We start from the raw sequence: 22,897 nt of genomic DNA on the forward strand, positions 1-22,897 counted from the left end.
TGGGGTACAGTCCCACACACACACTGACACTCACTGGGGTACAGTCCCACACACATACTGACTCTCACTGGGGTACAGTCCCACACACACTGACTCTTACTGATGTACAGCCCCACACACACTGACCCTCAATGGGGTATGGTCCCACCCACACTGACACTCACTGGGGTACAGTCCCACACACACTGACACTCACTGGGGTACAGCCCCACACACACTGATTCTCACTGGGGTATAGTCCCCCACACACTGACACTCACTGGGGTACAGCCCCACACACACTGATTCTCACTGAGGTACAGTCCCACACACACCGACTCTCACTGGGGTATAGTCCCCCACACACTGACACTCACTGGGGTACAGTCCCACACACACTGATTCTCACTGGGTTTTGGTCATATACTTACTAACTTTCACTGCGGTATGGTGTTCCCCAGGCACTGACTCTCACTGGGGATATAGCTCTGAGTCCCATTGATGGTCATTACCTCCCTCTCACACATTGTTTTTCTGTCCCTGCCTCTGTAGCAACCTTCCCGTCGATCTCAATGGAGATGTCTGACCAGGAGGTGAAGGAATGGTGTGGTCCACGGGATTTCATTGTTGGTCAATCTGTCACTCTTCTTGACCGTGAATTCTTCATCTATGACTGTGATGAGTTCACAAAGAATTACTTTTACCAGAACATTAGGGGGGTGGAGCTTCATCCCGTTGATGTCATCAAGAAACCTGCACCACCAGAGAAAAAGGTTTGCAGTTTTTTTAATTGAATTCATGTATTCCCAGGAACCTGTGATTAAGGGCTCACCCAGTATTCCTGGATTGTGCCCTGTTGCTGGTGGACAGGTTTTGGGGAGTCAGGATGTTAGTCTGTAGCCACAATATCTAAAAGGTTAGTCCAGTTCAGTATCTAATCAACAGTAATATCCAGGATGTTTGATAGTATGGAATTCAGTAATAGTGACAACATTGAATGTTAATTGGTGATGTTTAGGTTGCCTGTTGTTGGAGATGGTCATTGCCTCACCATATCTCACACCATTGGAAGATTTTGGCCAGATAGCTGGGATAAATGGGTCTTTTTCCCTTGGTATGTCGTAACTAGTGAGGTGCCACAGGGTTTGACCCTCAGGCCCCAACTATTTACAATCGATATTCATGATTTCTCAGCCGGGAGATAAGGTGCTAGAGCCAAATTTTCAAATGGCACTAAAATAGATGGGAAATGAAGTTGCAATGAAGAAAAAATAACTTGACAAAAGAACAGCGATAGATTCGGTGAATGGGCCAAATTTGGCAAATGGAACAAAAACAGAAATTGCTGAACAAGCTCAGCAGGTCTGGCAGCCTCTGTGGACAGAAATCAGAGTTAACGTTTTGGATCCATTGACCCTTCCTCAGAACGTTGGCAGGTGGAGTTTAATGTGGTTAACTGTGAGGCTATCTGTTTAATTTGGAAGTTCAAACTTTCAGAGTGCTTCTCCATCATCAGGTGGGGCTAGTGGGGCAGGATCATAAGATACAGAATTTATAGTAAAAGATCAAAGTATGATACAACTTTTACTATAAGTTCTATGTTTACTTATCCTGCCCTACTAGTTACCTGGTGAAGGAGCAGTGCTCAGAAAGCTAGTGCTTCCAAATAAACCTGTTGGACTATAACCTGGTGTTGGGTGATTTTTAACCTTGTCCACCCCAGTCCAACACCGGCTCCTCCACATCATTAACTGTTTTGATCAGAGAAATGAAAAGGCAACCTATTATCTAAATGGAGAGAAACTGCAGATGGTTTTGATGTAGAAGGATTTGGTGAACCACAGAAAGTATGCAATTAGAGCAGGTAATAAGGAAGGTAAATGGAACATTGGCATTTATTGCTAAAGGAATAGAGTGTAAAAGTTGGGAAGTGTTTCTGCAACTGTACAAGGCAATAGTGAGACTGCACCTGGAGCATTGGTTGCAATCATAGTCCCCTGACTTGGCGAGGGATGTGATTATATTAAGAGGCAGTTCAGAGGAGGTTCACTACCTTGTTTCCAGAGATGAGGGATTTGTCTTGGGCAGAGAGTGAGCAGTTTTAGACGGAACACTATGGAGTTTAGAAAAATGAGAGAAAACTTAATTGAGGTATATAAGATGCTAAACGAGATTGACAAAGTAGATGTAGAGAGGGTGTTTCCTCATGTGTGGCAATATAGAAGGAGAAGCCATTGTCTTACGATAAGGGGAAGCAGTTTTAAAATGGAAATGAGGAGAAATTATTCCTCTCAATGGATCACAAATCTGTGGAATTCGCTGCCCTAGAGTGTTGAGGATGCTGGGACTTTGAGTAAGTTTAAGGAGGAGATAGGCAGAGTTTTAATGAGTAACAGTTTGAGAGGTTACAGGGAGTGGGCAGGAAAGGGGAGTTGAGGTTGAAATGACATCAGCCATCCAACTGTTTTAGCCATCCAATATCTGTTATGTACAACTTTCTTCTGCTTTATCCAGGGAACTTTAGGCATTTGCCTTGACGGTACCCCAAACTGTCACCTCTTCAGAGGCAGCCCATTGTTCAGTCTTTTATACCATTAAGATCAGCCCTCCCCCAAGTAATGATTTCACTCAGGATTTGCTCTTGTTCTTCTTCATAATCAACATCAACCTTGGTCATACAATGGTCACTGTCTACCTAAATCTTTGCCAACTGACTCTTGAATAAAACAAAGAACAGCAAATGCTGATGCTCTGACAATATACCCAGTGCAGCTTGTCACTGCCTGCCTCAACTTGATTTTCTTTCTCTTTGGCCAACCTCTTCCCACTTACATCCACAATTCTTCTGGCATTTTAAATCAACTTCAGAATTTCCAGTTTGCCGACACCAGCCACCACCTCATCAATACAGACATGCAATTCCTTTACACACCAGGATAGTGTCAGGGCTCTCTGCTCCTATCTGGCCTAAACCATCTTCATCTCCCCTCACCCTCCTCTGCCCGGCCAGGCTCATCCTCACTCTGAACAAAGAAAAAAGAAAATTTACAGCCCTCCAAACCTGAGCCGATTCAAATCCACTCTCTAAACCTATCGCCCAATCCCTAAGCATCTGTATCCCTCTGCTCCCCACCTACTCATGCATCTGTCCAGACACATCTTAAACTGAACACTGTTGCAAAGTAATCATTCAGAATCTCACCCATTCTCTCAGGTTTGACACACAGCCTTCCTTCCTTATCCTTTATAGACAATAGACAATAGGTGCAGGAGTAGGCCATTCTGCCCTTCGAGCCTGCACCACCATTCATTATGATCATGGCTGATCATCCTTAATCAGTATCCTGTTCCTGCCTTATCTCCATAACCCTTGATTCCACTATCCTTGAGAGCTCTATCCAACTCTTTCTTAAATGAATCCAGAGAGTGGGCCTCCACTGCCCTCTGGGGCAGAGCATTCCACACAGCCACCACTCTCTGGGTGAAGAAGTTTCTCCTGAGCTCTGTCCTAAATGGTCTACCCTGTATTTTTAAGCTGTGTCCTCTGGTTCGGCTCTCACCCATAGCGGAAACATTTTTCCTGTCTCCAGAATGTCCAATCTTTTAATAATCTTATACGTCTCAATCAGATCCCCTCTCAGTCTTCTAAACTCAAGGGTATACAAGACCAGTTGCTCCAGTCTTTCAGCATAAGGTAGTCCCGCCATTCCGGGAATTGACCTTGTGAACCTACGCTGCACTCCCTCAATAGCCAGAATGTCTTTCCTCAAATTTGGAGACCAGAACTGCACACAATATTCCAGGTGCGGTCTCACCAGGGCCCTGTACAGCTGCAGAAGAACCTCTTTGCTTCTATACTCAATCCCTCTTGTTATGAAGGCCAGCATGCTATTAGCCTTCTTCACTACCTGCTGTACCTGCATGCTTACCTTCATTGACTGGTATACAAGAACACCCAGATCTCTTTAGTGGACCAATCCTTTCTCTAGTTACCTTCTTGCTTCTTATATAAAAATAAAATGCTTTGGGGTTCTCCTTAATTCTGCTCGTTAAAGCTATTTCATGTCCCCTTTTACCCGCTTGATTCCTCGTTTAACAATGGTCCAACTCTCCTGATATTCCTCCAAGGCGCGTCCTGTTCTTAGCTACCTGGACCTTATGTACGCTTCCCTTTTCCCCTTGGCTATTTGCTCGATTTCTCCTGTCATCCACGGTTCATGAATCTTACCTTACCTTTCCCTTGTTTTCAAAGAGACATGCCTATCCTGCACTATCTTCAACTTATCGTTGAAAGCCTCCCACATATCAGATGTGGACTTCCCTTCAAATAGTTGTGTCCAATCCACATTTCCCAGCTCCTGCCTAATTTTGATATAATTGGCCTTGGCCCAGTTTAGTACTCTTCCCTGAGGACCACTCTCATCTTTGTCTACGAATATTCTAAAACTTACAGAATTGTGGTCACTGTTCCCAAAGAAATCCCCCACCACAACTTCTACCACCTGGCCTGGCTTATTCCCCAGTACCAGGTCCAATATGGCCCCTTCCCTCGTCGGGCTATTGACATACAGCTCCGGAAAACTCACCTGGACGCTCCTTACAAACTCTACCCCATCCAGACCTCTGACTCTAAGTGTATCCCAGTCAATGTTGGGAAAATTAAAATCTCCCATCACCACTACCCTGTTGCCTCGACATCCTTCCATAATCTGTTTACCTATTTGTTCTTCTACCTCACGCTCACTGTTGGGATGTACTGCAATGTAACAACTTCCCCTTTAACACCTCTCACTTTCTTCAGGTGAAAGTGTGGCCATGGGTACCCACATGGGCCCAGTTATGGCTGGCCCTTTGTGGGGCTTGCGGAACATTCCTTGTTCCAGTCCTACTCAGGTCCCTCCCCACAACTCTTCCTCTGCTACATCGATGACATCATCAGTGCTCCTTCCCTCTCTTGTCCAGGCTTGGAAAAATGATCAATTTCACTTCCAACTTCCACCCTGCGCTCACCTTCACTTGACTCCTCCCTTCCCTTCCTCAACACCTCTGTTTCCATTTCTAGTGATAAGCGGGCCACCAATATCCCTACAAACCCATTGACTCCTCCAGTTAGCTTGACCATACATCCTCACACACTGCTTTCCTGTAAAGAATCTATTCCATTCTCCCAGTTTGTCCAAACCCATCACATCTATTCTGATGATACCAACATCCACAAGGGGGCCTCTGAAATGTCCACCTTCTTCCTCAATCCAGGATTCCCAATCACTGTAGTAAACAAGCTGTGTCTGACCCCTCACCTCCTGTCTTCTCACCCACAACACCGACAGGGTCTCATGGTCCTCAAGCACCACTTCAACAGCATCCGCATCCAAAAGATCATAAGGCACACTTCCGCCACCTCCAGCAGAATGCCACTACCAGATACATATTCCTCTCCTCTCCCTTGTCAGCCATCCTTAGGGACCGTTCCCACCGGGACACCCTGATCCAACCCTCCTCCACTCCCAGTACATCCCCAAACCTCCACAGCACTTCCCCTGGTATCCCAGAAGGAATAACACCTGCCCATTTACTTCCTCCCTCCTCACCATCCTGGGTTCGAGACACACCTTCTGGGTAAAGTACTGATTTACCTAAATTACACTCAATCTAGTCTACTGTAATTATTGCAATTATCGTGATGTTTTATGTTCACTGATATAACCACCATCTTGTTTTAGAGTCTAATCAACCTCCGAGTCTGATCATACCCAATCATTGGCCTCTCCCTTTCTCCTGTTCTCATTCATGAAGTGAAGTGGTGAAGGGGCAGTGCTCCGAAAGCTTGTGATTTCAAATAAACCTGTTTGGACTATAACCTGGTGTCATGTGACCTCTGACCTTGTCCACCCCAGTCCAACATTTGCACATCCATATTATGGCCTGTTCTCATTGGCTGCTGTGCTAAATACCCTGTTCTTATGGTAGTTGTGTTGTAATACTCTGTTCCCATTGGCTCTAGTGGGTTCCTCCATACAATGGATTTGGATCAGTGGAGGATTCACTGGGGAATTGTTTATCGTTCATCCCCAAACCACCAAAGAAGGACGTCCGCAAAATACTGGAAATGGACAAGATCATCCTGCGATATGAGGCTAAGATGGTAAGAAGTATTGTTTCAAGTGATGTCTGTTTAATGGCTCCCATAGGTTGCACTCACAGCAGAGGAGAAGTCACATGACTACACCAAACCAATTGTATTTCTCCAAATATTCCCCTTTTTACAGCCTCTGCACTATACAGCACGGAACCAGGCTCTTTGGCCCATCGGCAGTGGTCAAAAACTACCTTCTAACCATTCTAACCCCATTTCCCAGCACTTAGCCTGTAGCCTTGTAGTTATGATTCGGAGATGCCGGTGTTGGACTGGGGTGTACAAAATTAAAAATCACACCACACCAGGTTGTAGTCCAACAGGTTTAATTGGAAGCACACTAGCTTTCGGAGTGTCGCTCCTTCATCAGGTGGTTGTCCTGATTCAGAGAGGAGCTCTGAAAGCTAGTGCTTCCAATTAAACCTGTTGGACTATAACCTGGTGTGGTGTGATTTTTAACTTTATAGCTTTGTATACCTTGACATCACATAAATACTTCTTAAACGTAATGAAGGTTTCTGGCTCTGCCACTTACAGGCAGTGGATTCCAAATTCCCACAACCCTCTGGGTGAAAAAGATTTTCCTCACATCCTGTTTTAACCTCCTACCCTTTACTTTGCATCTATGCCCTGGTCATTGATCACTCCATCAAGGGGTAAGGTTTCTTCCTGTCTACCGTATCAATGCCCCTCATAATTTTTGTACATCTCAATTATGACCCCCCCTCAAGTGGCCTCACTATTTAACATTTTATATAGTTCCAGTATAAGCCCTCTGCTCTTAGCCCTCACCCCTCAACCAATAAAGGCAAGTATCCCATATGTGTTCATAACTATTTAATGTACAGGTATCTGTCCTGCTACCTTAAAGGTACCAAGACACATTAAGGCCCCTATGATCCTCAGCACTTCCCAGGGTCCTATTGTTCATGTATTCCCTAAATTTTAAAAAGGTTTGTCTGCATTATAACTCACAGTTACAAGTTGTGCAAATTACCCAGTAAACATGGTCATAAAGTAACCTATTGGTCATTCACAGAATAGTACATTAACTCTCATCTCATCAGTTCCACATCTCTGCACATGCATCACATATGTGATTGTTAAATCATGCTAGAAAGAACAGAATAGAATCCAAACAATGTGGATGCAAGCCATTCAGCCCATCATGTCCACACTGACCCTCTGAAGAGCATCCTATCTAGACCTAGCCCTCTACCCTATCCCTGTAGCTCCATATCTACCAAGGTGAATCCACCTAACCTACACTATGACTAAACATTGATACTGTTACCACCGGAAAAAGAGGAGGAAGCTCTCCCTAGATTCTTTGGATGCAGGCGATGGGCCATGGTCTGCTATATGCTGCCTGTGTCAGAGTCAGAGGCACTGGAGCTGGGGCAAAAACATCACAAGAAAGGCTACAAGAGAAAGACCAGGCCTCCATCCTCAGACTGGGGGCAGTCGGGTGTTTGGAACCACCTAGGTTTTTTAGATTAGATTACATTACAGTGTGGAAACAGGCCCTTCGGCCCAACAAGTCTACACCGACCCGCCGAAGCGCAACCCACCCATACCCCTACATTTACCCCCTACCTAACACTATGGGCAATTTAGCATGGCCAATTCACCTGACCTGCACATTTTTGGACTGTGGGAGGAAACCGGAGCACCCGGAGGAAACCCACGCAGACACGGGGAGAACGTGCAAACCCCACACAGACAGTTGCCTGAGGCGGGAATGGAACCCGGGTCTCAGGCGCTGTGAGGCAGCAGTGCTAACCACTGTGCCACCGTGCCACCCAGGTCTTGTTGACTATGTGGTTCTTAATTGGGGTTGTTACCCTGCACCAATCAGGAAAGCCGTGGTTGACCAATATAACCAGATTAGGCCTTTCAAATGCCAAGACTGTGGGAAATGCTATAAAAGTTCCTGGGAACTGACATCCCATCAACTTGTTCCCACGGATGAGAGACCATTTACATGACCTTGTGGAACTAGGTTCAGGTGATCATCTGAACTCAGTGCCCACCAGCGAATTCACTCTGGAGAGAGGCCATTCACCTGCTTTGAGTGTGGAAAGAGATTCATCAATTGTCCACCCTGCTGACCCACCAGCGCACTCACAATGGGGAGAAACCCTTCACCTGCACTCAGTGTGGGAAGGGCTTCACTAATTCATTCAACCTCAAGGCATTTGGTATGCTTTCCTTTATTGGTCAGAGTATTGAGTACAGGAGTTGGGAGGTCATGTTGCGGCTGTACAGGACATTGGTTAGGTCACTGTTGGAATATTGCATGCAATTCTGGTCTCCTTCCTATCGGAAAGGTGTTGTGAAACTTGAAAGGGTTCAGAAAAGATTTACAAGGATGTTGCCAGGGTTGGAGGATCTGAGCTATAGGAGAGGCTGAACAGGCTGGGGCTGTTTTCCCTGGAACGTCGGAGGCTGAGGGGTGACCTTATAGAGGTTTACAAAATTATGAGGGGCATAAATAGGATAAATAGGCAAAGTCTTTTCCCTGGGGTTGGGGAGTCCAGAACTAGAGGGCATAGGTTTAGGGTGAGAGGGGAAAGAGACCTAAGGGGCAACGTTTTCACGCAGAGGGTGGTACATGTATGGAATGATCTGCCAGAGGATGTGGTGGAGGCTGGTACAATTGCAGCATTTAAGAGGCATTTGGATGGATATATGAATAGGAAGGGTTTGGAGGGATATGGGCCGGGTGCTGACAGGTGGGACTAGATTGGGTTGGGATATCTGGTCGGCATGGACGGGTTGGACCGAAGGGTCTGTTTCCACGCTGTACATCTCTATGACTCTATGAATCCTGACACACCACCGAATACATAGTGGGGAGAGAGCATTTACCTGTTCTAAATGTGGGAGGGGTTCCATTCATTCATCCACCCTGCTGAGACACCAGCGAGTTCATAAGGCACTACCGTGATGGGATTTTGGTGCTAATCACATCCAGGACTAAAGCATGTTCATTGGAGTCTGTTCCAGTTGATGTATTGCCAGCTATGTTATTGGTGTTAATATTCTGGATAAAAGTCTAATCATCTTTGTTAAATTAAAAACCAGATTAGGGTGGCTCAGTGGTTAGCACTGTTACCTCACAGCGCCAGGGACCTGGGTTTGGCTCCAGCCTTGGGTGACTGTCTGTGTGGAGTTTGCGCATTCTCCCCGTGTCTGCATGGGTTTCCTCCCACAGTCTAAAGATGTGCAGGTCAGGTGAATTGGCCATGCTCATTTGCCCATAGTGTCCAGGGGTGTGTAGGCTAGGTGTAGGAGTCAGGGGAAATATAGAGCGGTAGGGGAATGGATCTGGGTGGTATACCCTTTGAAGGGCCGGTGTAGACTGGTTGGGCCAAATGGCCTGTCCCCACACTGGAGGGATTCTATGATCACGTAACAAATACTGCAACAGACTCAAAATGAATGAAATATTTATAACCAGATTAGGGGCGCCATGGGATGTGGAGTGCTTTATTTCCCCCTCCAACTCTATTTTGATTTAATCCCTGCACCCCACCCCCCTGTTTCACTTTTTGATCACTCAACATCGCCCTTTGTTGGGCAGAGCTCTGCTTGTCACTGGCCGCTCGGGTGTTTTCCTTTCTTTCTGGTGGTGGGACATGAATAAGGATTTATGCACTTGTTCATTCACTGTGACTTATACCTGTACGCACGCAACAAGGGTGCTGGGCAAAATAAGCACTACCGCTGTTTGGCAGTAGTGTAGGGATTATAAAAAGACATAACCAGAGAAGGGAAAAAAGAAAAAAAAATGTTAAAAAGGTATAACCAGATTAGGTAGAAAAGAATATAACCAGATTATAATCTCTTTGGTTTGGGTGACTGACTCTGAGCTGAATGGCCACAGCCAGTGTAACTGTAAGGAGGAAGAGGGTCTCCTTGAATAAGGAGACATTTGCCTTCTGATTTTCTTTTTTAGTTTTGTGTTTTTAGGGTTTTTTTTGTTCCTTTATAGAGAAAAAAACAAATTAGGGAGAAAAAAATATAAGGAGATCACACGTTTGAACTGTGGGAGGAAGGGACACACACACACATGCTAGAACTGTGGGAGGGAGGGACATACACACACATGCTAGAACTGTGGGAGGGAGGGACATACACACATGTTTGAACTGTGGGAGGGAGGGACACACACACATGTTTGAACTGTGGGAGGAAGGGGCACACACACACACATGTTTGAACTGTAGGAGGGAGGGACACACACACACGTTTGAACTGTAGGAGGGAGGGACACACACACACGTTTGAACTGTGAGAGGGAGGGACACACACACACATGCTTGAACTGTGGGAGGGAGGGACGCATACACACGTTTGAACTGTGGGAGGGAGGGACACACACACACATGTTTGAACTGTGAGCGGGAGGGACGCATACACACGTTTGAACTGTGGGAGGGAGGGACACACACACACATGTTTGAACTGTGGGAGGGAGGGACACACGCATGCTTGAACTGTGGGACAGAGGGACACACACATGTTTGAACTGTGGGAGGGAGGGACACACACACATGTTTGAACTGTGGGAGGGAGGGACACACACATGTTTGAACTGTGGGAGGGAGGGACACACACACACATGTTTGAACTGTGGGAGGGAGGGACACACACACACACACACGTTTGAACTGTGGGAGGGAGGGACACACACACATACGTTTGAACTGTGGGAGGGAGGGACACACACACATGTTTGAACTGTGGGAGGGAGGGACACACACTAATGTTTGACCTGTGGGAGGGAGGGACACACACACACACATGTTTGAACTGTGGGAGGGAGGGACACACACTAATGTTTGACCTGTGGGAGGGAGGGACACACACTAATGTTTGACCTGTGGGAGGGAGGGACACACACACACACATGTTTGAACTGTGGGAGGGAGGGACACACGCACACATATGTTTGAACTGTGGGAGGGAGGGACACACACATGTTTGAACTGTGGGCGGGAGGGACACACACGTGTTTGAACTGTGGGAGGGAGGGAGGGACACACACACACGAGACATCGATTGTAGTATCGCACTGCTCTGGCAGATATCTACCCAGTCAGCACAAGATGGTCAGTGATCGTTCTACAATCTCCAAAGTCATGGCCATCAGCTCGTTAAGGTTGAGAGTTAACCAGCTGATGTCCATGACTTCAGAGGTTGTAGAATGTCTGACAGTACTGATTATACCATTCCCAAAGATGTACAAGTGAAGAATTCAGTGCTTTGTAAAGGACTAAGAAATTCAAAGTGTGAAATAACTACAGAGGACAGTACCCTGTCACCTAGTCATCATTTACTTCCATACAGTACTCTGGCTGTGGTTTACCAGCTTGGAGTCAGTCATCTGAATTGAGGAGATTCTAATCTGGTAATACTTTTTTCTCATTCCTGATGGAGGACTTTTGCTCGAAACATCGATTCTCCTGCCCCTCGGATGCTGCCTGACCTGCTGTGCTTTTCCAGCACCACACTCTCGACTCTGATCAAACATGTGTGTGTCCCTCCCTCCCACAGTTAAAACATGTGTGTATGTGTCTCTCCCTCCCACAGGTCAAACATGTATGTGTGTCCCTCCCTCCCACAGTTCAAACGTGTGTGCGTGTCCCTCCCTCCCACAGTTCAAACATGTGTGTGTGTGTGTCCCTCCCTCCCACAGTTCAAACTTGTGTGTGTGTGTGTGTCCCTCCCTCCCACAGTTCAAACATGTGTGTGTCCCTCCGTCCCACAGTTCAAGCATGTGTGTGTGTCCCTCCCTCCCACAGTTCAAACATGTGTGTGTCCCTCCCTCCCACAGTTCAAGCATGTGTGTGTGTGTCCTCCCTCCCACAGTTCAAACATGTGTGTGTCCCTCCGTCCCACAGTTCAAGCATGTGTGTGTGTGTCCCTCCCTCCCACAGTTCAAACATGTGTGTGTGTGTCCCTCCCTCCCACAGTTCAAGCATGTGTGTGTCCCTCCCTCCCACAGTTTAAACATGTGTGTGTCCCTCCCTCCCACAGTTCAAGCATGTGTGTGTGTGTCCCTCCCTCTCACAGTTCAAACATGTGTGTGTGTCCCTCCCTCCCACAGTTCAAACATGTGTGTGTGTCCCTCCCTCCCACAGTTCAAGCATGTGTGTGTGTCCCTCCCTCCCACAGTTCAAACATGTGTGTGTGTCCCTCCCTCCCACAGTTCAAGCATGTGTGTGTGTCCCTCCCTCCCACAGTTCAAACATGTGTGTGTGACCCTCCCTCCCACAGTTCAAGCATGTGTGTGTGTCCCTCCCTCCCACAGTTCAAACATGTGTGTGTCCATTCTACCCACAGTTCAAACATGTGTGTGTGTCCCTCCCTCCTACAGTTCAAGCATGAGTGTATGTGTCCCTCCCTCTCACTGTTCAAACATGTGTGTCCCTCCCTCCCACAGTTCAAACATGTGTGTGTGTCCCTCCCTCCCACAGTTCAAGCATGTGTGTGTGTGTCCCTCCCTCCCACAGTTCAAACATGTGTGTGTGTCCCTCCCTCCCACAGTTCAAGCATGTGTGTGTATGTCCCTCCCTCCCACAGTTCTAGCATGTGTGTGTGTGTCCCTCCCTCCCACAGTTCAAACATGTGTGTGTGACCCTCCCTCCCACAGTTCAAGCATGTGTGTGTATGTCCCTCCCTCCCACAGTTCTAGCATGTGTGTGTGTGTCCCTCCCTCCCACAGTTCAAACATGTGTGTGTGACCCTCCCTCCCACAGTTCAAACATGTGTGTGTGACCCTCCCTCCCACAGTTCAAACATGTGTGTGTGTCCCTCCCTCCCACAGTTCAAACATGTGTGTGTGTCCCTCCCTCCCACAGTTCAAGCATGTGTGTGTGTCCCTCCCTCCCACAGTTCAAACATGTGTGTGTGACCCTCCCTCCCACAGTTCAAGCATGTGTGTGTGTGTCCCTCCCTCCCACAGTTCAAACATGTGTGTGTGACCCTCCCTCCTACAGTTCAAACATGTGTGTGTCCATTCTACCCACAGTTCAAACATGTGTGTGTGTCCCTCCCGCTCACAGTTCAAGCATGTGTGTGTCCCTCCCTCCTACAGTTCAAGCATGAGTGTATGTGTCCCTCCCTCTCACTGTTCAAACATGTGTGTCCCTTCCTCCCATAGTTCAAACATGTGTGTGTGTCCCTCCCTCTCACAGTTCAAACATGTGTGTGTCCCTCCCTCCCACAGTTCAAACATGTGTCTCCCTCCCTCCCACAGGTCAAACATGTGTGTGTGTCCCTCCCTCCCACAGGTCAAACATGTGTGTGTGTGTGTCCCTCCTGCTCACAGTTCAAACATGTGTGTGTGTCCTCCCCCCCACAGTTCAAACATGTGTGTGTCCCTCCCTCCCACAGTTCAAACATGTGTGTGTGTGTCCCTCCCTCCCACAGTTCAAACATGTGTGTGTGTGTGTCCCTCCCTCCCACAGTTCAAACATGTGTGTGTGTCCCTCCCTCCCACAGGTCAAACATGTGTGTGTGTCCCTCCCTCCCACAGTTCAAACATGTGTGTGTGTCCCTCCCTCTCACTGTTCAAACATGTGTGTCCCTCCTTCCCACAGTTCAACCATGTGGGTGTGTGTCCCTCCCTCTCACAGTTCAAACATGTGTGTGTGTCCCTCCCTCCCACAGTTCAAACATGTGTGTGTGTCCCTCCCTCCCACAGTTCAAGCATGTGTGTGTGTCCCTCCCTCCCACAGTTCAAACATGTGTGTGTGACCCTCCCTCCCACAGTTCAAGCATGTGTGTGTGTCCCTCCCTCCCACAGTTCAAACATGTGTGTGTCCCTCTTGCTCACAGTTCAAACATGTGTGTGTGTGTGCCCCTTCCTCCCACAGTTCAAACATGTGTGTGTCCCTCCCTCCCACAGTTCAAACATGTGTGTGTCCCTCCCTCCCACAGTTCTAGCATGTGTGTCCCTCCCTCCTACAGTTCAAGCATGAGTGCATGTGTCCCTCCCTCTCACTGTTCAAACATGTGTGTCCCTCCTTCCCACAGTTCAACCATGTGTGTGTGTGTCCCTCCCTCTCACAGTTCAAACATGTGTGTGTGTCCCTCCCTCCCATCGTTCAAACATGTGTGTGTCCCTCCCTCCCACAGTACAAACATGTGTGTGTGTGTCTCTCCCTCCCAGAGTTCAAATATGTTTGTGTGTGTCCCTTCCTCCCACAGTTCAAACATGTGTGTGTGTGTGTGTCCCTTCCTCCCACAGTTCAAACATGTGTGTCCCTCCCTCCCACAGTTCAAACATGTGTGTGTGTGTGTCCCTCCCTCCCACAGTTCAAACATGTGCAGTTCCGGTTGATTTGGCCATGGGAAATGGGAGTTATGATGATAGGGTGAGTCTGGGTGGGATGTTCTTCAGAAGGTCACTGCAGACACAATGGGCAGAATGGCCTCTTACTGCACTCTAGGCATTCTCTGCTTCTGCTGGTTTCAGTCAGCTTCACTTGCCTCCAAACCTTCTTCAACGGTTGGCAGAGGGTAATGATACCTGTTAAAAGATTTCTTTATGTTATTTGGATCTATGCATCCTCTCAGTTTTCCAGGTTTTCTCCGTTTATGTCACTAACCCAGTTTCTCAGAGTTGTCACGTTTCTCCTCACTTTCTTGTCCAGCTATTTTATCTTGCCTTTCAGGCTGGCCTTTCAGATGCTGAACTGGCCTTTGAGATGATATTCACCAGGAAGACATCAAGACCTGTTTTTCTTTTTTAAAAAGTCTTAGTAATCCTTTTGGTTCAGTGACTTAGTCATCAGTGAAATGCTACAAATCTCTTTCAGCATGTTCAGAGTGATTAGTCCAAGCTTTCGATTTGGTACAGCTGAGATGAGTTATGGTTAGCATCTCAGTTTCATTTGTCCTCTTGGATTGAGTTTTCCCTCAAATAACATCAACTTTATGTTTTTTGAGGGCTTCATTTCTGGATCACTACCTTGAGCCACTTTTGTCAGGTCTGCAAGACTGATGGTACTGCATGAAGCACTGAGGACACCACTTCACCTGTTTACCTCATGCTCTCCTTCTGCAGTCATCAATCTAACTGTCACAATCCATTTTACACCTTTCGACTGGACGATGAGTGACTCATCAGAATCATCATCTGATACCTTTTCAGCAGTCACCTTTTTGTCAACTTTCTCTGATTCTCTGAACTAAAACAATTGAATCCAGAGTGATTCCACTTCTTGAAGGTACAGGACTGATTTTAATGTGCTGGACATTCCTCCTTTTTTCTCCTGTGTGATCTCCTCTGCAAGATTGACATTGTCTCCTCTGACCTTTCTTGTTCCATTGGCTTTTCTATAAATATTTTTTCCCCAAATTGCTAAATCCATTCCACCTGGAACATCTCTCATCAAAGTCATCTCTTTTCCCATTAATGTTTTGAATTATAATTGACAACATCAATGTTTCTGCACTTGTCAACCGCTTTCTTGAGAGTAAGTTTCTCCTCTCTATTGGTGTCCTGTCTTGACAAGACAACCTATTTCTGATGAGATCACCAAACTCAGAGATTCAGCCAGAACACTGATTAGATTAGATTCCCTACAGTGTGGAAACAGGCCCTTCGGCCCAACCAGTCCACACCGACCCTCCAAAGAGCAACCCACCCTGATCCATTCCCCTACATTTACCCCTGACTAATGCACCTAACACTACGGGCAATTTAGCATGGCCAATTCACCTAACCTGCATATCTTTGGACTGTGGGAGGAAACCAGAGCATCCAGAGGAAACCCACGCAGACACGGGGAGAATGTGCAAACTCCACACAGACAGTTGCCCGAGGTGGGAATTGAACCCGGGTCCCTGGTGCTGTGAGGTAGCAGTGCTAACCACTGTGCCACCGTGTTACCTGATCAATAGTTTCCCTTTTCCCCTGAGCTCTGATGTTAAGTACAATTACTATTTAATATAATATTCAAAGTGTGCCTCTAAAACTTTTAGAATATCTACTGTCTGACTTTGTTGCCCCTCAGTGGTATATCGGGGCCTATAATTCAGCTAAGATCACTCATTCCCCAACACAGGTAACAAGGACTGCTCATGTATGCTCTAGTTGCTAAAACATATTATTTTCCTGAGAAAATAGGAAAACCTCTTTGATTTCTAGAGGAGCACAGATTAGAAAATGCAGTCATTAGAGTCATAGTCAAAACTGTACAGCACATAAACAGGCCGTTTGGCCCACACTGTCCATAGAACATAGAACAGTACAGCACAGAACAGGCCCTTCGGCCCACCATGTTGTGCTGAGATTTAATCCTAATGTAAAATATAGTACCTTAACCTACGCACCCCTCAACTCACTGCTATCCATGTGCATGTCCAGCAGTCGCTTAAATGTCCCCAATGACTCTGCTTCCACCACCACAGCTGGCAACATATTCCATACATTCACAACTCTCTGCGTAACAAACCTACCTCTGATGTCTCCTTTATACCTTCCTCCTGGTACTTTCAAACTGTGACTTCTTGTGCCAGTCACTCCTGCCCTGGGGAAAAGTCTCTGACGATTGACTCTATCTATTCCTCTCATTATTTTGTACACCTCATTATTTTTGTCCATGCTGACCAGGTTTCCTACTCCTTCTTTGCTGTTTTGTTTCAGAAGCTGACTTCCTTACTGCTGTGAAACTTTACACATTTTTAGCTGCACCATGTTTCAAGTGATGTGTTTAATGACTCTCTCTGACTGCACATAAAGGCATTTACAGCAAATGCTACATGAGTACGGCAAGCCTGCCAGTACACAAAGGGTGGGATTGCATTTCATTAAACCACGGTACACAGAAAGAGAGGGGAAGAACAAGGTGGATCAGTGAGGCACGTTAGAGGAGGCAGTACAGGGCAAGACAGAGGAAAGGGCAGGAGACAGGGAACATGGGGTTGGGGGTGTCACAGGGAGAGTTGAGACACAGAGACAAGAGTACAGGGAGTGGGCACAGGGCAGGACTAAGTTGCCAGTTGGGTGGGCTGTACTCGCAGTGGAGGCCAGGTTAAGAGGGAAAGAGGGGTGAGTCTATTCTGAGGGTCTGTGCTAACAAGTATTAAGCCCTCTTATTAAGTGTACTGCTCTCTGTCTTGGCTGCAGGAGTCCAGGAATCCTGATGACTGGAATCGACGTTTTATCCTCAGCTTCCACGTGGCCACTGATGAGATCAGCATCTTTGAACCTCCAATCCGGAACTCTGGGAGAATAGGAGGAAGAGTTTTATCAAAGATAAGGATTCCCAAACCAGGAACCAATGTGGAAAACCCAGAATTTTATACAGCCAAGGATCTGGCCATCTGCTCAATTGTTGAAGGTAAAATTCATCCAGCAAATAACTCTCACAGACCTCAACGTGGCACTTGACCCCTGGTCCTGACCTGTGACTTGGTGTGTCTCTGAGCCAGCAACAGATTACAGTCCAAAGATGGGTTTAGTATTCACTCAGTACCATTCCCTGTCTATTTCTCTCTGAAATTACAGAGTGGTTAGAGCATAGAGTGATGCCAGTCAGCCCATTGTGTCCATGTTGGATCTTTGAAGGAGCAATTCACTTAGTACCATTCTCCCACCTTCTCCCCATAATCCTACACATTCTTCCTTTTACAGGTCATAATCAAATTCCCATTTGAATGCCTTGGGCGAACTGGCCTCCTCCACACACGCTCCGGACTCTCACCACTCCCTATGTGAAATAGTGTTTCCATTGTTTCATTTTGTTGCAGGATTGTTTGGTTTTTGGTCCTTCCAAATAGGGAACAGTTTCTCTCTGTCTGCTCTGTCCAGCCACCTCCATGCTTTTGAACACTTTGATGATCAAATTTCCCCTCTACCATCTCCACACTGAGAATAGCCCCAATTTCTCTAAACTATCTTCATAACAGAGGTTCCTCATCCCTGTATCCACTCTCATGAATCTTCTCTATACTCTCTCTGATGTCTTCACAATCTTCCTAAAGTGTAGTGTTGAGAGCTGGACTCAATCAAATTGAGCGAAAGTGAGGCCTACAGATGCTGGAGGTCAGAGTCAAGATCAGAGTGGTGCTGGAAAAGCACATGTCGGGCAGCATCCGAGGAGCAGGAAAATCGACGTTTTGGGCAGGAGTCCTTCATTAGGAATGAGGGTGGAGAGATAAATGGGAGTGGGGGAGCTGGGGAAAAGGTAGCTAAGAATGCAATAGGTGGATGTAGGTGGGGATAGGTCGGAGAGGAGGGTGGAGTGGACAGGTGGGAAGGGAGATAGGCAGGTAGGATAGGTCACGGGGACGGTGCTGAGCTGGAAGGTTGAAACTGGGGTAAGATGGGGGGAGGGGAAATGAGGAAACTGGTGAAGTCCACACTGATGCCCTGGGGTTGAAGGGTCCCGAGGCGAAAGCCCTCCTACCTCTGGCTTGCAACAGTTAAATTGCTCAGCAGCATCTAAATCAGAACCGATCAAAGTCCAGTTAAATGGTCACCTGGTTCTAACGGAGATCGGTAGCACTGTGGCAACAATTGCGAAGCAGTCTTTACCAACATTCACTCTGGACTCCACCAACCCTTAAGTTTACACAAGACCGCAGCTAGACTCAGCACCTACACCTTGAAACCTTTTTACAGATTAAGGGTATAACTTCAGATCCTGTCGCTTATGAGAAGTAGATGGTTCAGTTCGCACTGACTGTAGTAAAAGGCTCGGGCACAAGCCTGATGAGATGGAATTGGCTGGAAGTTTCAACCTTGATTGGCTCAGCATTTTTTGAATAGAAAATGGCTGCCTCAGTGAAGTCCTAATCAATACCTGGATATTTTTCAGGAAGGTTTAAGGGTTGTCAATGGAGCCAAAGCCACCTTGTTTGTTGACCATGATTCTGCAAGGCCTGCTTTATGCCATTTTCCTTACTGGCAAAAATGGAGGCAGAAATCAGAAGTCTCAGTAGCTTGGTTGAATTTTTTGAAGAAGTAACAAAGGGGATTGATGAGGGCATAGCGGTGGACATGATCTATATGGACTTCAGTAAGGCATTCAACAAGGTTCCCCATGGGAGACTGGTTAGCAAGGTTAGATCTCTTGGAATACAGGAAGAACTAGCCATTTGGATACAGAACTGTCTCAAAGGGAGAAGACAGAGGGTGATGGTGGAGGGTTGTTTTTCAGACTGGAGGCCTGTGACCAATGGTATGCCACAAGGCTCAGTGCTGGGTCCACTGCTTTTCATCATCTATATAAATGATTTGGATATGGACATAGGAGGTACAGTTAGTAAGTTTGCGGATGACACCAACATTGGAGGTGTAGTGGACACCAAAGAAGGTTACCTCAGAGTACGATGGGATCTTGATCAGATGGGCCAATGGGCTGAGGAGTGGCAGATGGAGTTTAATTCAGATAAATGTGAGGTGCTGCATTTTGGAAAGGCAAATCAGAGCAGGACTTATACACTTAATGGTAAGGTCCTAGGGAGTGTTACTGAACAAAGAGACCTTGGAGTGCAGGTTCATAGCTCCTTAACAGTGGAGTCGCAGGTAGGTAGGATAGTGAAGAAGGCGTTTGGTATGCTTTCCTTTATTGGACAGAGCGTTGAGTACAGGAGTTGGGAGGTCATGCTGCAGCTGTACAGGACATTGATTAGACTACTTTTGGAATATTATGTGCAATTCTGATCTCCCTGCTACAGGAAGGATGTTGTGAAACTTGAAAAGGTGCAGAAAAAACAAGCATATTGCCAGGGTTGGAGGATCTGAGCCACATGGAGAGTCTGAACAGGCTGGGGCAGTTATCCCTGGAGCGTCGGAGATTGAGGGGTGATCTTATAGAGGTTTACAAAAGCATGAGGGGCATGGATAGGATAAATAGACAAGATATTTTCCTTTGCATGGGGGAGTCCAGAACTAGAGAGCATAGGTTTAAGGTGAGAGGGGAGAGATATAAAAGGGACCTAAGGGGAAACTTTTTCATTCAGAGGGTAGTGCGTGTGTGGAATGAGCTGCCAGAGGAAATGGTGGAGGCTGGTACAATTACAACATTTAAATGGATGGGTATATGAATAGGAAGGGTTTAGAGAGATACAGGCCAAGTGCTGGAAAATGGGACTAGATTAGGTTGGGATATCTGGTCAGCATGGTCGAGTTGGACTGAAGAGTGTGTTTCCGTGCTGTACCTCGCTCTGACTCTATGACTGGAAAACGAGGGAATCATCAAACTGTAAATGGGCAGCACCGATTGTACTGATAGTGCAACCCGATGGCTGGTTCGTCTTTGTGGGGATTTTAAACAAACAGTAAACACCTTTTCACAGCTGGATAAATACCCAACCCCTCGCATAGAGAACTGATACATAAAGCTGGTGGTGGGAGCTGTCCTTCAGGAAGCTGGATATAAATCATGCGTATCTCCAATTGCAGTTAGATGGGGATTCCCAGAAATATGCAAAAGTTAATTCCCATAAGGGTTTGTACAAATATACGAGGCTGCCATTTGGGGTTTCATCAGCGTGTGCTATTTTTCTATGGATGATGGGGAACAGTTTAGATGGTCTACCCCAAGGCAGTCATTTGCCTGAGGGGGGAAATGGGCTACCTGGGCTACACAGTTCTCAAAACCAGATAAACAGCTGTTGGAAGATAAAATTAGGGTAATCAAAGTTGCCCCAGCTCCCGTATCTCTACAGAAGCTTTGGTCTTTCCTTGGGTTGGTGAATTATTATGAAAAGTCCATACCTAGTCTGGCCTCCATCCTGGTTGCCTTACATCTGAGAAAGGGGCAGCCTTGGAAATGGTCTCAGAGCCCAGAATTAGCCTTTAGGGAAGTGAGAAAGCAGCTGGTATTGTCTAAGTTGTTGGCACATTCTAAACTCAAGTGAGATCTGGAGCTGACGTGAAATACCTCTCCATACGGTATCAGGGTCGTGTACCTCCCAGATGGCCCAACAGCAAATGCTTCCCAGACTTTGCCTGATGCAGATGGTAAATACGTCAAGCTCGAGAAGGCAGCTTTGGTCGTTATTTTCAATGTGAGAAGGTTCCACCAATAGCATTTTTTAATGGATGTAAATTTGTAACGTTCCCCTGCTCGGGATGATCAAAGAGGATAAGGCGGTCATAGCTTCAGGTCAAATCCAGCAGTGGACTCTCAATGTCAGTGTGTACAATTATAAGGTGGGACACTGCCTGGGAGGCCAAGTAGGAAATATGGTGCCTTGAGCTGCCTCCTACTAGCAGATACACCACCATCTGGTTTTATACTTTCTGGACACCCTTCCACTCAGCACTGACCATATCAGACTGTGGGGACAAAAGGATCCAGTCCTGGCAAAACTAAAACAGCTGGTGGTGATGGGACAAGTCAAAGCTAATCACAACCAGAATTGAAAGCTTTCTGGACACAGCGAGACCCGATCACCGTTGAGGTGGCATTTTGTATTTGAGGAGGAAGAGTTATTATCCTGAGCAAAGGTCGCTGCCAGATACTGGCTGAACTCCACCAGGAATTTCCAAAATGGAGCTGTTGGTAAGAATGCTTGTCTGATGGTTAGGATTGGATGTTGACATTGCTGCATTACAGCAGCAGCTCCCCCACTGTGCCAGCCAGGTAAACCCTGGACTCTGTTACACATCATCTATACCAGTCCTTTCATGGGCTTAATGTTCTCGGTCATTGCACGTCCAATCACTTTGAATGTGCATCACATACAGTTCATTCGTCAAACTCTGGGATGATAATTGAAAAGTTGCAAGCACCATTTTACAATTCACAGGCTCCCGGAAGTGTTGGTCACAAGCAACAGGCCATCACTTACTCACAAGTTATTCAAGTATTTTCTGAACGCGAACGGCATTCAGCATAAAAGATGAGCTCCATAAGAGGCACAGTCAACGCAGGATGAGGTCCCAGGACACACAAAGTTTGGGAAGGTGAGGTGGTCTTAAACAAACCGGTGGACCACATGAAAGCAGCAAACTCACAAACGGGTCAGGACCAAAACATACCCAGCCCCTCGGAAACATGGGTTTTCCCCCTCCACCCAGTGTCAAAGAAACCTCTGAGATAGACACGGCAGATATCGTAACCTTGACACCAGTGAAAGACACTGTGTCTATGAGTGGGACTGATGTTCAGTTCCACCTTATTTTTGCCTTGTCTCTCAGCTGCTCGTAGTGGGTCCTGGCCTGGTCTCTCAGCTGCTCATGGCAGTACCTCAGCTTGGCAAACAAGTGGACCTTACCTGAGTATGTTGCTGAGGCACTGGGGGTGATCGAAGAGGCAGCAGTTCCAGTAGCAGTGACAGTATCTCTGATGGCAGCAGCTTGATAAACCGAGGTTTCATCAAAACCTGTTTGACTTTTTACTTATTCTTTTATTTTCCTTGTTTAAATTGAGAGACTTTAATGGTAACTATTACCTTATTTCTCTATTTATCTACTATTCTATGAAGTAATGCTTAACATTTAAACTCTCGTTTCTCTTACAACTTTGTACCTTGACACCTTGGGACTTAAAGTGGCAACATTAGATACTTTCATTGTACTCCTGTACTCCTATACTCAATCGAGTACACGTGATAATAAACTTGAGAATCTACATTTTTGAAGAACTTTAAGTAAATTAATCAAACTTGATTTACCCTTCATAAAACCATGCTTAATCTGATGGATTATGTTTTGACTTTCCAAATGTCATACTGTTATTTCTTTGGGAAACTATTAGAATCTATTATCAATGTCAGATATTAAACTAAACAGTCTATAGATTCCTATAT

The 22,897-nt window shown here is 46.4% G+C and overlaps 1 protein-coding gene across 1 annotated transcript in view; it reads left to right on the forward strand.

Annotated features, from left to right (window-relative positions):
* Window positions 1-22,897, forward strand: part of efhc1 (EF-hand domain (C-terminal) containing 1) — an 88,491-nt gene that overhangs the window by 48,573 nt on the left and 17,021 nt on the right. Inside the window, exons 6-8 of the mRNA XM_087990956.1 lie at window positions 532-752; window positions 5,984-6,124; window positions 17,262-17,475. Coding sequence (XP_087847082.1) covers window positions 532-752; window positions 5,984-6,124; window positions 17,262-17,475 — 576 coding nt within the window. The remainder of the gene's footprint in view (window positions 1-531; window positions 753-5,983; window positions 6,125-17,261; window positions 17,476-22,897) is intronic.

This window comes from Chiloscyllium plagiosum, unplaced genomic scaffold, assembly GCF_037043375.1.
Source record: "Chiloscyllium plagiosum isolate Xiang-an unplaced genomic scaffold, Cpla_swu_hap1 HiC_scaffold_10, whole genome shotgun sequence".
In the NCBI taxonomy this organism is placed as follows: domain Eukaryota; kingdom Metazoa; phylum Chordata; class Chondrichthyes; order Orectolobiformes; family Hemiscylliidae; genus Chiloscyllium; species Chiloscyllium plagiosum.